We start from the raw sequence: 15,113 nt of genomic DNA, 5'->3' as shown, positions 1-15,113 counted from the left end.
CATTTTCTTCATCCATTCATTTGTTGATGGACACTTAGGTTATTTCCAAATCTTAGCTATTGTAAACAGTGCTGCAACAAACATGGGAGCGTAGATATCTCTTTGATATACTGATTTCCTTTCTTTTGGGTACATACCCAGCAGTGGGATTGCTGGATCATATGGCAGCTCAATTTTTAGTTTTTTGAGGGGAACCTCCAAACTATTCTTCATAGTACTGATTTACATTCCCACCAACACTGTATAAGGGTTTCCTTTTCTTCACATCCTCAACAACATTTGTTATTACCTGTCTTTTGGATGTAATCCATTTTAACTTGGGTGAGATGACATCTCATTGTAATATTGATTGGCATTTCTCTGATGATCAGTGATGTTAAGTATCTTTTCATATTCCTATTTGCAATTTGTATGTCTTTTGAGAAATGTCTATTCAAATATTTTGTCTATTTTTTGATTAGATTATTAATTTTTTTCCTATATGATTGTTTGAGCACTTTATATATTCTGGCTATTGATCCCTTGTCAGAGGGGCAGTTTGCAAATATTTTCTTTGATTCTGTGGATTGTCTCTTTACTTTACTGATTGTATCCTTTGCTGTGCAGAAGAGAGATTACTTTAGAAGCAAGGAAACAGAAGACCAAAGAGGGCAAATGATGCTTTTCTTTCAACTGAAATGGTGGCAAAAATCTGGCTGATTCTATTGATTAAGTTCTACAATAACATCTCATGAGCAGATATACTGGTATATCACAACTCGGGGCTCCAGCTAAGATCTGAGAAATATTGACTCAAACAACTTCTTAATCTAGGCCAATTCTTCTGCTTTTATTTGGCCACAGTATAAATGGGAACAAATTTAACACCAGCTATTGGAATATGTAAGGAAGAATATGTTGTTTATTGAATTGGATCTTCATCATAAGAAAATTCTCCTTAACAGGACCAGAAACTAATTTCCTTTCAATAACATTTGTTTTTAGGTAATAGCATTTTGGAATAAAAATGAATTAACAGCTCAGGGGTCTAAGCAGCTGTTTAACATTGGGCAAGTTAGTTTGTATCTTGGTTTCCTCAGGTAGAAATTAACTATATAATTAATAATTTTTATATACTCCCTCCTCTAGGAAAACTTAAAGTGGTACTTGAAAAGTGACAAGGTTGAAACAGACAATTTTAAGTACCCTTCTGGTACTTACAATTTGTAGGTTTATCATTATTACTTTGGTGGGTAAAGTGGAAGTAATGTAGAAATGTATTCTATGCATGCAAACACTTAAATAACTAGCATTCAGTCAGTGACTAATGGCAGTAATAAAGAATCACCGAGTAGGATGCATAGAGGAAATATAAGCCTTCGGCAGAGTTCTCAAATTTAAATTTACTAGCATAGGAATAAAAATACAATTAGTAAAAATGGTTTGAGTTATATCTGTAAAGACTGAAAACGGGAGTTCTTACCATAAGAGAAAAAGGGTAAGATAAGAATCACTTGTCCATGGAAAATAGAACTTTTTTTTCATGTTGTACCAAAACACCAAGGCTTTAGTCACTAGATTTGCTTTATGGTGTACCAAAGCAATGGCTTCACTAGTTTCACTGAATTTGTTTCCCTTTTCACCTTCCTTTAGGGAAGTCATATAACTTTTATAGCTTGAACACACTATTCTAAGTAGAGGCACATTGATCATATCCCTGAAAGTTGAATACAGCTGCAAATGGATATAGACAAATTCCATTATTGGCTCAACATAATGGGTAGCTTTCCAGCTACTGGCTGCTCATATTATGTAGCTTTCAGTGTTTTGCTTTTGTAAAATTGATTTTTTTAAATGTGGGCAAAAGGGGAAACATGGCAAAAAACCTTGATTGACAACCTTACTCTTAAAGGCAATGTGGAAGAGTTCAATGAGGGTGAGCCCTCTCTCGCCTCTGAGGTAATGTGTTCTGACCTGCTCTTTTATAGCGGAGTAGGGAGTAGAGAGCAGCAGATGCATGGCCAGATGCCCTGCTGGCTACCCTGCCAGCTGCTGCAGCTCTGAGGAGCCCTGTGTTCCAGGATGAAATTCATGGTCAGCCTTTGACCAACCTACAGGGGCTCTTACAAACTCTCAGGGAAGCTGGAGCCAGATAATGAACCACAGACTCTGCTCTGCTTATCTTATTTTAAGAGCCTTCCTCTAAGAGTGTAGCAGTCCCTTCCTTATTCTACCAAGTTTGTGCTAAGTACTTACTTTTTTTGAGTTAATTTGTGTTGTTTAGGGCATGCAAAGCTGGAAAAGCTATAAAAAAATAAGAGAATTCTTAACATAAAAACCAGATAATGGTTGGTTGTTGGGGTTCAGGGGAAGATAATAATTTAAACAGGCACACAGAGGTCTTCAAAGTGATCAGTGATCATGTTCTTAAGTGGAGATGGGTAGGAAAATGATGTTAATTTTGTTATTAATCTTAAAACTGTAGTTCTTTTCAGCATGTGTGCTTCACAATAATAAAAAATAAGATTAAAAAAATGAAATAGGACATCTGCAAACCTAGGTTTACAGTCTTGCCTTACCACTCATTGCCAGCATGAACTTAAGAGGGAAGTTTCTAGATATCAACCAGTTTATAACCAATTCTAGGTATTGTTGAAATCCACAAATGTTCACAGTTTTGGGGGAGGGGATATTGAAACTCTGCTTTTTTTTTTTTCTTCAGCTGCATTATGAAAGAAATTCAGAAAACAAAGAAAGCCCCCAAACGTTTTTCCTTATATTGCCATGCCTGTTCAGGAGTGATCTCCAGACAGCGAAATAACAAAGCCAGCCTCACCAAATGCTGTGAAAATTAAATAAAATAACACCTATACAGTTAATTGGTCATAGTAAAAACTTTTAATAAATATCAGGTTCCATCCTCCTAGCCTTAGTCAAATTAATTTAATATATGTGTACTTACAAGTTTATATAATATTTTTATTGATAAAGCTAGAGAAATGGGTAAATATATAGTAAACTTATAATTTACTTGACACAATTAGTATGCTCAAAAATCAAACTCCATCGAATTGCTGTATTTCATTTTTACTTAGGGTGGATAAGTACATTTCACTTTATGACAAGTAAAAATTAGTTTAAAATACTGTGAAAAAATACAATTATGACTACTGAGAAATTACTTGGTAAATACAGGATACACTTCCTTGCAAAATTTAACTCTGACAGTAGAGGTAGTTTGTGTAGTAGTATGTTGTTATGCATTTGATTATTGATCGATAAGCGAAATTCTATCTAATTTTTAAAAACGTTTTTGATAGGGAGTAAAATAGTTTGAGAAACTCCTAAAACTGTGACAAACTAGGGTGCTCTCCACTCATTTTTCTTTTCATATTCTTTTTTTCTATTGCTTTTTTATTCATTTGTAGATGCATAAAACATTTTGTGCCTGGCTCTGTGCTTGGCACTGGAATTCAAAGATAAGTTCAGGTTTAAAGAATACAAGTTAGAAGGGAAAGGGAAATATATAGTCAGAGATGAAGGTATAAGAATAGAACACACTTTAAGAACAGTGGTAGCAAAACAAAACACAGAGTATTCTGAAGATTAAAAACATAATGCCCTTTTGGCCATGTTGACATCACAGCAAGGGAAAATACAAAAACAAGGGGGATCAAACTGTGTTCTTTGGACACATGGTGCAGATTTAACAGCTGGCATTAAAGGAAGAGAAGCCATTTAATGATTTCTTAGTTTCTATCTCATTTATAAGCAGAGCATCTTCAAACTGGAAAGTCTTGAATAATTATGATTAAGAAGGATTTGAGGTCCATGACAGATGAGGCATTGAATTACCTTAAGCAGAATTCCACAAATCACCAATTTCATAGTAACGCTAACAGGTAACTGCCATCCTTGATGCTGTTCTCTTTCCAGTTTTACAGTTAAGGAATCCGAGGCTGAGAGGGATGACACAGGTAGTACCTGACAGAGTAAGGATTCCCAACTCAGTTTATCTTTCTTTAAAGCTTTGTTCTTCCAAATATTTTGCAAGGTTCCCCAAAGTTTTCTCAAGTTTAGGTCCCCAAGGACTCAGTTCTCGGTTTCCCTCAATTTGTCCACAATTATTCTCAACTTGAGATCTTGAATTATAAAAGCTCCAAACCCCTCAGAACAAAACCTTGTGGGGTGGCAATCCAGTCTCCGAGTTTTGAAGCTTGAATCTCCTAAATCGGAATCCTGAGCTGTTAAGGAATTACCTAAATGTTTACCTTTCTGCCCTATGGTGGAAGTGCTAAGTGCTAAACTGTGAATATCAATGGATGTTTCGCTTCTAAACCTGAGTGCTAGACCTTTAGTTAAACTGAGCCCGGAACCAGAAATCATGTTGGGGATGGGAACTCTCATGTGTTCCAGCCATAATAAACATTTTTCAGGGTTTTTTCTGGGCTGCTGACTTATACAACTGTGATTTTCTCTGCCTGCAGGCTGAGTCTCCTCTTCCCTCCTCTCAACTAACTCTCCTTCATTCCTTAGGCTAAGTGACATGTCCTCAGAAGGCTTTCCCTGACCTTCCGATTGGGTTGAAAACTGTTTGCTAATCATTTATATGCCACACTACTTCCTTTTTGGTAACATTCATCACCCTGTAATCTTTTGCTTATTCTCTTTTTTTCTGCCATACCCTATTTTTTTCTGGCTGTACCCCCATGTGCCTAACACAGTACCTAGAACATGTTGAAGCTGAGGTTCAGTACATATTTGAATTGACAAATGAATGAATGAATGAACTGTCACGATCCCAGTGGTGGTGGGTATGAGGGTTGATAAAGATGTCTGAAATCATACCACATCAGCAAAGAAAAGCATTTCACAATTTTGGTTTCAATAAATGAAAGCTATGTGCTGCATGGTCCTGCCAATTTCTCTGTCCATGTACTCTATTACACATAGCAGTCTCATACAGACTGAAACCTGTCCTGTGAGCATTTGGAGCTGTCCCCCATTGTGGAGATTTAGAGCATGTTCCAGACCTATTATTTAAAATCTTTCTTCAGCACCATTATCTCTGGTAATCAGCAGCTTCAGCGTGTGCTCTTCACATTTTGAATGTTTCTATGACATCAGATTATCCTTCTTCTCACCCTCCACATCAGAGTTGTTCATCCTAAGCCTCATATGAACATCAACTTAGAATTTCTATGGATGAATCTTAGTTACAGATTAATTTTTTAAGATAATGGACTGCATGAACTTGAATGTGGGTGTCTTTCCTGACAGCTTAAAGAAGGGGAAAATAAGCTCAGAAAGGTGTGAACTGATGATGCCATAATTACTCATCATCAAAAATACACTTACCATTTTTTTGGTGCATATGTTTTCATCAGTAATTTCTTTTCCCCTCTCTCTCTCTCTCTAGTAGTTTAAAATCTTTTTAAAAATTATTTCAATAGGTTTTTTGGGGAACAGGTTGTGTTTTACATAGATAAGTTCTTTAGTGATGATTTCCGAGATTTCAGTGCAGTCATCACCGGAGCAAGGAGTTAATTATGGCAAAGTCAAATTATCATATATAGAGCACATGCTGGGTGTTGTTGACTTGGTCCTCTTGGCCTAGTCTTCATGCTTTGCATACTGTTCTCTGACTGTGGCAATATCACCAATGCAGACCTGTGTGAACTGCATCAATGGGCTTCTTTGTCCCCCAGCACTGGGCTGAGTTCAACTCATCAGAGGCACTTGTGAGATATCAGAGGGCAGGAGAGTGAGGTCAGAGTATCAGTTCCCTTGGCTCTCTCCTTGATGGTGGGCTGTCAGCCTTTATAGAAGGTCAGGGGCCACTGTCAAGTGTCCCTTGTCTTATAGTTATCCTGTTCTGGTAACTGTTCCCTCCTTATGCCCCTTCAGACTTAAGCCTACATTGTCCTAGATGTGAGCACTGCATGGTGCCATGTTGGATTTCCCTAACTTCAGAACACATACTCCTAGAGTTCCTTCATTAACTTTTTTAGATTGTCTTACAATTGAAGTATGTTTTTTCCTCCCCGGAATCTATCTTATGCACAGGATATTTGTGGAATTGGAAAATGCTTGTGTAATACACATGATTATGGCAGTCATTGATAATAGAAGCAAAGAATTTAAACCTCTTCTTTGATGAGATAATTTGGATATAGTTTGCTAGTATTACACAGAAACTTTTTAATATTCCCAAGAGTACTCTATTTTGTTCTTAAAGCTTTGTTCTTCCAAATGTTTTGCAAGGTTCCCCAAAGTTTTCTCAAGTTCAGATCCCTAAGGACTCAGTTCTCAGTTTCCCTCAACTTGTCCTTAATTATTCTCACCATAAATGTCTGGTCCCCAGAACTCTTCCAAAGAGCATTTCAAAGTAGGAAGACATGACACATGAAATAAATTAAACCACCAAGGAGAAGCTAAAAGGGAACAATGACATTTCAGACGTTGTTTTATAAAAAGGCAAGTTCCTATAACTTCCATTATTTACTCACAATTTCATTCTGTCACACAGTTTGAGTTTTAATTTATACAAAAAAGATGTCAATTGATGATACAGACAAACCAAAAATTTGTTACATGCACCTGACATTTTTCAGTCATACTTTAGCTGGCTCCTGACTGAAAGTGACAAGCAGCTCAGGCTCTTATCATTTCATTCATAGAATACTAAGGCAGGGTGTGATGTAGTGTGACTGATCAAACAGGAAGTTCGTATTTGAAGAAATGAGAAGTGTTCATGGGGAAAATTGAAACTAATTGAATCAAAACGAAGAATTGCTATCTAGAAGACTATTTGGAAGTTCAAGGGATTTGGTAGTGCATTGTGAAGATGGATGCTCACACTCTATGTACAGTGTAAACAAGAGGGAGAGAGAACAGGGTAAGAAAATATTAGTTCTGGCTTTATTTTTGTTTTTTTTGTTTTGTTTTGTTTTGTTCTTTGAGACTGAGTCTTGCTCTATCACCCAGGCTGGAGTGTGCAGTGGTGTGATCTCAGCTCACTGCAACCTCTGCCTCCTGGATTCAAGCGATTCTCTCACCTCAGCCTCCCAAGTAGCTGGGATTACAGGCGCCCACCACCATGCCTGGCTAATTTTTGTATTTTTTAGTAGAGACAGGGTTTCACCATGTTGGCCAGGCCGATCTCAAACTCCTGACCTCAGGTGATCCACCCACCTAGGCCTCCCAGAGTGCTGGGATTACAGGCGTGAGCCACCGTGACTGGCCCTAGTTCTGCCTTTAAAGTCAAGAAAATCTCTGCTTCTGGATCATGAACAAGTCACAAGGATGCCATTAAAAACATGGCTTTCAACTTCCTTTCTCCCCTGTTGAGCTCACTACTTATTTGAAATGAATATAAAATATTATATATACACTAGAACACACTGTGGCTCAACCTTTGTATTTTGTTCCTTTTTTTCTGTGTAGGGTTGTACTTTGTAGTCATTTGCAGTCAGGTTAATAGGGAACAAACAGGCTTTAAACTTTACTCCTTTGACAGGAGGGATTAATGTATTCCGCAGTTATGTTCTGAGAGTTTACAGTGTGTCCCTCTGCAAAGAGGGGTGAATTCAGTGTGAATAAGGCAAAGTCATCATTGCTCTCATAGGACTAAGGAAAACCACTTTAATTGTTTATTGCTTCCTCAACCTCAGAGGAAGGGCCTAGGGTATGTGCCCAGAGATTAAGTAGTCAGGGCAAAAACAGTGTCAGTGTTGTAAAATGAGAACCAATGACTTATTTCATTCCTCTCCCTAAAGTGGTTTGCAAACTTGCTAGTTGTGTATAATGTTAATCTCTAAATATCTGAGTCTAATTATTCCCATTGATAATTGCGCGTGTAATAAAATGCAAATTCTGGAATTTCTTTTATTTTTACTTTCCTAGGATGAATCTATATTACTCTTGTGGCTGACCACACTGCCTGGAATAGTTACATTCCATTTACAATTTTAAAACTTCTGCTGTAATAGAATTGTGCTTTAAAATATTTGTAAGGATTTTTAAAGCACAAAGTCAAAGTTAAGCTGAGTACTTAATATGGAGCTTAGTTTGTATAAAAGCAGTTCCATGTGATAAAAGTGTATCGTAGTTGAACAGGAAGTAGAGAAAATTACTACACATGCTCTGGACTCAAGCATGCAATCCACTCTACTCAGAAGCTAATTTACATTGCTGGCATTTTCAATAGAGATGGATTATTCCATCTCTCACTATGTGGGGCAACAAGCACTAAAGGGATCAGGAAAATGAGGTATGTAAAAACACGGTTTTCTTGACCTAATCTATATTTGAGTGCCATAGGGGTGGTGGCTAGTTATATTCTTTCTTAGAACCAATATTTATATGTTGTGATAAACACCTTATAAAAATACAGACATGAAAATGTAGGTTACTAAGCTTTTAACCATGCTAAATGTGGCTAAATGGGTGAAGAAAATTTCTTAATAAATATTTTCATAAGCAGAAGAGCTGTATTTGAAAAGTGCGCCCTTGAGCTGAAATGAACAGGTCTTTTGTTGAAGTAGTGCTATGGAGCTATGGGCTGAGTTGTTCCTCTTTTTAATAGATGATTTTGCTGGGTTTCATTCGCTATTAATGTAAAATTCTACAACATAGTTTTATAAAAACCATTTGCAGAGAGGTTTGTAATATAATCTAGTAACATCTAGTATCTTTCTTGAATTGCTTTCAAATACCTATTACTTAAAAAGTTGTTTTACACATTTTGCTTTTGCGTAGGAGAGGCAGGGATTAAGCGACACCACTTGTGACATAAAAATACAAATAGAATCTTGTATTGCTTCTCCAGGCTGCAGTTAAGAAAGCTAAGGAGAGCAGCAAGGCATGCGTTTTGTTCTGTCAACAACATGCGAGCAGCTTTTACTGTGTTCACTGCTCATGCAAGGGGTGCTGAATCCATTGTGCCTGCATTTGTAATATGCCTAAAACAATAAAAATTCATTGTGCCTGCAGTTGTAATATTCCTAAAATCAGCAAAAACAAACAAAAATGTATCAGATACATTCTGGCTTTTCAGATGCAGAATGACAGAGTTATAATTCTGTCACAGACTCATATATAGTTGACAGAGTGCTAAAGAGATTATGATAATCCAGGACTTTTTATAAAAATGTATCTGAAAATTATATGATTGCATATGATTAATATGTGTGGTCACAACAACTAAGAAGATGCTTTAAAACTGAAAAAGAAAATTCTACTGAAATATCTTTGCTGTTCCTTCAAGAAGTTATAAGTAAAAAGCGATAGTAATTTAGAAGGAAATAGGACACATCATTAGGATTAGTGGCTTGCCAAGATAGCACTTGTCATTTTTCAAATAAATGGGAAGGAAAATCATAGATTGTTATTTTTAAATTTTAGAATAAAAGACGTCATAACTCAGATATTCTATTTAGCTCAATGTAAACTTAGTATTGGATGAAAAAATAAAGTTTTGTAAACCAGATTAAAAATTGAGATATAAGTAAAGTTGCTAATTATTATTTTTCTTTCTTTAAAAAGACAAACAAAGGGCAGGTGTGGTGGCTAACACCTGTAATCCCAGTATGTTGGGAGGCTGAGGTGGGAGGATCACTTGAGCCCACGAGTTTGAGACTAGCCTGGGCAATATGGCGAGACCCCGTCTCTACAAAAAAATACAAAAATTAGCTGGGTGAGGTAGCATGTGCCTTTAGCCCAGCTACACAGGAGGCATAGTCTGTTGAGATAGGTCAGAATAATTGTTTCTCCCATTTTAATGGATGAACAAAATGGAGGCTTGTTCTTGATGTTTTAGTATGTTACTATTTTGTGTCAGTTTTGTGTCATTTTTTTAGTTACATGAGAACTTATCTTGCAAGTTCTCAGTCCCAGTTCTTTCATCTTACTTTTATAGATCCCTGATCCTATTTTTTTCTCCCTTAATTTTACAGTTTTTCTTTTTCAAAGCATTCTTCATGTTTGGAATATATTGTCTCTCCCCCTAATTTTTGAACTTCCTCTTGTCTACAATAGAAACTATGCAAAGCAATAAATACAGAAGATAAGAGAGAGGAAGTGAAAACCTAAAGAGGTTAGTAGAAGCCAGAAAAGTGACAGAGAGAAGGGAAGAGGGTTAAGAATTTCAGCAGGAAGATGATGGATGGTTCCTCATGTAACAAACCTTGATGATCTCCTGTCTCTTCTACCTCATCCATCTTGTTAACTCAGAAATAATGTGATTCTTCTAGAAACTCACCCCTTACTCAGGAATCACCTTTTGCCAAAACCAACATTAGGCTCAGTCTAGTTTTTATAAGGGGAAATTATACTCTCTTAGAAAAGACATTATAAGGAATATTTCTTTAAAAAGAAGCAAAGAATAGCTACTAAGAATCACTAGCTATATGAGGAAAAATTCTATGAAATACAGAGACCAAACCAAACAAACACAAGAAAGCAACTCAGGAGTAAGTTCTCTGAATTGTGATCTGTGCAGTCTTTATCATTAACATCCCCAGAGAGAGAAGAGAAAATTTTTGTGCCTTTAAAAGCAGAAAAGTCTTATAAAAAGTAACATTTGAAAATAAGGTTTTTTGAAAATCAAAAATATAATTTTCATAGATATAATCTAAAGTTGAAGAAATTTCCCAGAATATAATAAATAATATTGAACATAAATAATTGGAAAGAGAAAAGATAAGAAAATTAAAGGACAATTCCAAGATGTCCAATCCAAAAAGGAGGAGTTCCAGAAATGGTACATTGGAAACAGGAAACAAAATGATCAGATAAATAGGGCAAGAATATTTCTTAGAAAAGGACACATTTTTTTTCCAGATTAAATGGTCAGCACTGTGGAGAAGAAGAGACTCCCTTCAATAAACAACCATGTAATTTTAGAACACCAGAGACAAAGAAAATATCCAGAATCAAAATCGCATCATGCTTCTCAGTAGTAGCCATAAAACTATAATTTATTAGAGCAAGCCCTCCAAAATTATCCTCAACTTGAATTCTCTACCCAGCCAAACTATCAGTTAAGTTTAGAGGTAGGACAAAGTCAGTTTTAGATGTACACCTTCTTTAAAAATTCACCTATGCATGCTTTATTAGGCAGCTGTCAGAAGATTCACTGTACTAGAACAAAGAAGTCAACTCATAAGAAGATCTGGGATACAGAAAACAAGGACTACAATACACAGAAGCAAAGTAAAGAGAATCCTGAGAGTGATACTGTAGGAAGATTCAAAGACAACATACATGCATAAAGTCTAAACAGCAACTGGTCCAGATTTTCCAAAATTGAAAAAAAAAATCCACATAATATGTCGAATGTATTAAAATAAGACTTACACTGATGGAGAAGAGAGCTTGATTGAATTAGTCATATGTATATAGAGCACTGAGAAAATGAAGAGAATTTTTATCTACTAGGTTTGAGGTTTTAAGGAAGCTGTACCTGAAAAGACACTATAGTTTACCACTTAGCTGTGATTAGCACTTGCATTGTCATATTTTAAACAGTAAATAGTTATCTAAAAAAAGTCATGATATAATGATTCTGGAATGATACGGCATCATGAAGGGGGTCTGTGTGTGTGTGTGTGTGTGTGTGTGTGTGTGTGTGTGTGTAAGAGAGAGAAGTGTGAAGATATGGTGTAATGGGAAGTCCATAGGTAATGCCAAACCTGAAAAATCAAGAAGTAACAATATAACCAAAGCTATGTGGTTATAACATTTAAAATTATAAAATAGCCAGCGAAAATAGTTAAATTGAAATGTATTACCTCTGGAGATCAAGACATGGAGAGAATAAACTAAAATATGCACATGTTTAACTTTACTAAAATTAAAAATGGAATTAAAAATAAAGTAATAGCTACAGGACAAAATAGTCACAGATGCTATCCCTTTATAATAAAAGTTGCATATATATTATCTACTGACCCATTTTGGAAATTATTATTATATTGTATAAGTTGATATTGGTCCTTCATGTCATTTTTGAAACTTACAAATTATCTCTTTAAAAAAACATCAGTTTGGTTGATTTTAAATGGGCCTTGGGTAGCTAAAGGAATCACTGTTGAATGAAAATCTATGAAAAATATTTGTGAATATTGCAGCATACTCTTCAAGCTCCTCCAAGAAGTAAAATTTGTTTGTGAGTTGCTGAAACTTTACTGTCTTCCTTTCTATTCCTGGCCATTACACTGCCACAGACAGCATTGTCTGGAGACGTGGAATCAAGATTGATAAAGGCCAGTAGGGAAAGCAACTAAGATTCTCCAGACCTGAACATATTGGAGGGAAAGATGGCTTATGAGGTCCTTGGATCTTTTTATTGTCCTCTTTATACTGGGAAGTTTGTGACAGTTTTTAAAGAGGGATGAATCTTGGAACATTCATAAAGAGAAGAAACAATACTCATTTATCACACCTTTTACTTTCTCTTTAGCCTCCCCTATAACCTGGCCCTGTCCCAGTTCTGCAAAAGCATGCCTTCTTTGGGTTCAGTTAGTGATACCAGTAAGAGTTGAACCTCTAATTGTAATGAGATCCCTTCAAGCTCAGAAGACCTTAAGACACAAAGTTATGAATTAATAACAAAAAAATCTTCATTATAGCATTTTGATCAGAGGAAGAATCACATCCCCTCCCCCCCACTTTGATACAGGATTTTGTTCTATCATCCAGGCTCGAGTGCAGAGACAGAATCATGGCTCTCTATAGCCTTGACCTCCTGGGTTCAACTGATACTCTGCCTCAGCCTCCTGAGTAGCTGGGACTACAGGCATGTGCCGCCATGAGCCGCCATGCACCGCTAATTTTTCTATTATTTGCAGAGATGGGGTTTTGCCATGTTGTCCAAGCTGGTCTTGACCTCGTGGGCTCAAGTGATTTGCCCACCTTGGCCCTGCAAAGTCCTGGGATAATAGGCATGAGCCATAGCACCCGGCTCACTTTCCCTTCTTATAACAGATTGAAGGACTACATTGAAGGCTGGCCACTGCTCTGACCACTGCCTGCACCACAAAAGTGTTTTTTCCTACCTGACACCTTGATCGCAATTTTCTCCAGTTTGCAGTGATTTTTAGGACAACAGAGTTCAAGCATTTATTGCCCTTATTAATGAAACCTATACTCTAACATCTAGCTGATACCTCTGCTAGAGAAAACTTTCTACCTATACTCAACCCCTGTCTCACCCTCCCGAAAAACACTCTCACCTGACTTCTACTCATACTTCCATTTTCAGCTTGTCATTTTCCCTCAGAATCTGGGATAGATGCCCCGCTATAGGCTTATCATTATAATTAAGCAACTGATAACAAATCAATATGCTGATTGCCCATCTTTCCCTTTAGTCTATAAGACTTGTAGAGGCAGGAAACCCATCTGTTTTTTTTTTTTGTTTTTTGTTTTTTTTTTTTTTTTTTTTTTTTTTTTTTTTTTTTTTTTACGATTATCTTTCTTGGACCTAATATAGTTCCTGGACCTGGCATCAGAGGGACTCAATAAATATTTGTTAGCTTGGCTGGATTTGTTATTGTCTCTACTTCTTAAAATGTAGTCTTATATTCTCTATTACATTGTGACTGATTATGGATAAGAGAGTCCATCTTTCCTAAGTCTATACCATTTATAGTACATTAGTTTCTATTTGAATGGCACAGAGTAATTATAGCAATTGCTAGGCTCCACCCCAAATTGGAATGTTAAAATCTGTAAAGTGCTTGGCTTTCTTAGATGTGAAGTTCTTGGAATCCATTAACAAATAAATGCGTCTTCATTTTATAATATAGTAGGTCTAGAGATGATGAGACAACATCTAATATACTTGAGGATTGTATTAGATAAATGGCAAGTCATTTGGCACACTAAAATCCTCTTAATATGATTTGTTTACAATCTTTCTGTTTTATTACAGCCGGGGATCTGACAACAGACTGGCTCACCGGCGGCAGACAGTTCTCCGTGAGAAGGGGAGAAGGTTAGCTAATCGAGGACCAGCATACATGTTTAGTGATCGCTCAACAAGCCTATCGATAGAGGAGGAACGCTTTTTAGATGCAGCTGAATATGGTAACGTCCCAGTGGTGCGGAAGATGTTAGAAGAATGCCACTCACTCAACGTTAACTGTGTGGATTACATGGGCCAGAATGCCCTACAGTTGGCAGTGGCCAATGAGCATCTGGAAATTACAGAACTTCTTCTCAAGAAAGAAAACCTCTCTCGAGTTGGGGATGCTTTGCTTCTAGCTATTAGTAAAGGTTATGTTCGGATTGTGGAAGCAATTCTCAGTCATCCAGCTTTTGCTGAAGGCAAGAGGTTAGCAACCAGCCCTAGCCAGTCTGAACTCCAGCAAGATGATTTTTATGCCTATGATGAAGATGGGACACGGTTCTCCCATGATGTGACTCCAATCATTCTGGCTGCCCACTGCCAGGAATATGAAATTGTGCACACCCTCCTGCGGAAGGGTGCTAGGATTGAACGGCCTCATGATTATTTCTGCAAGTGCAATGACTGCAACCAGAAACAGAAGCATGACTCGTTTAGCCACTCCAGATCTAGGATTAATGCCTATAAAGGCCTGGCAAGTCCCGCTTACCTGTCATTGTCTAGTGAAGATCCAGTCATGACGGCTTTAGAACTCAGCAATGAACTGGCAGTGCTGGCCAATATTGAGAAAGAGTTCAAGGTAGGTCATTAACAACAGAGACTTCACCCTCCACAAGCCACAGTCAAGGTGTATTTACCAGCTTCCACCATGTGCTCAGCACTGTGCTAGTTACTGTGGACACTAGGTAATTTTATAAGTTTATTCAACAAGCTTTTTATTATAATCATTGTAGCAAAAGTTGTGATCGCTACCATTTAGTGATGCTCTACTGTCTGCCAGACATTTTACATTTATTATGTCTAATCTTTATCCCTCCCCCTTGAGGAGACATTATTAGTTCCTGTCTAGATGGGTAAATGAAAGCATAGAAAGTTTTGGTAATGCCCAAGATCAACAAATGGGAAATGACACAGCTGGGTTCAGAATCCAGGTATAGTGCTCTCTGAAAAGTCCAGGCATTTTCCTCCCAGAAAACACTATTTCTATGTTCAGAGCACAGTG

General features: G+C 36.9%; 1 protein-coding gene across 7 annotated transcripts in view; it reads left to right on the top strand.

The window, feature by feature from the left end:
• Positions 1-15,113, top strand: part of LOC105466503 (transient receptor potential cation channel subfamily C member 6) — a 256,881-nt gene that overhangs the window by 188,599 nt on the left and 53,169 nt on the right. For 6 of the 7 annotated variants that reach the window (XM_011715466.3, XM_011715464.3, XM_011715469.2 and 3 more), the window contains one exon: positions 13,916-14,690. In XM_011715466.3, coding sequence (XP_011713768.1) covers positions 14,004-14,690 — 687 coding nt within the window. In that variant the 5' untranslated portion in view covers positions 13,916-14,003. Of the gene's footprint in view, positions 1-8,056; positions 8,252-13,915; positions 14,691-15,113 lie in introns of those variants that run through there. The other variant, XM_011715465.3, reaches the window with a different exon arrangement.

This window comes from Macaca nemestrina, chromosome 12 (genome assembly GCF_043159975.1).
Source record: "Macaca nemestrina isolate mMacNem1 chromosome 12, mMacNem.hap1, whole genome shotgun sequence".
Taxonomy (NCBI): domain Eukaryota; kingdom Metazoa; phylum Chordata; class Mammalia; order Primates; family Cercopithecidae; genus Macaca; species Macaca nemestrina.
The sequence above is the reverse complement of the archived record's forward strand: the minus strand, read 5'-3'. Positions and strand labels throughout refer to the sequence as shown.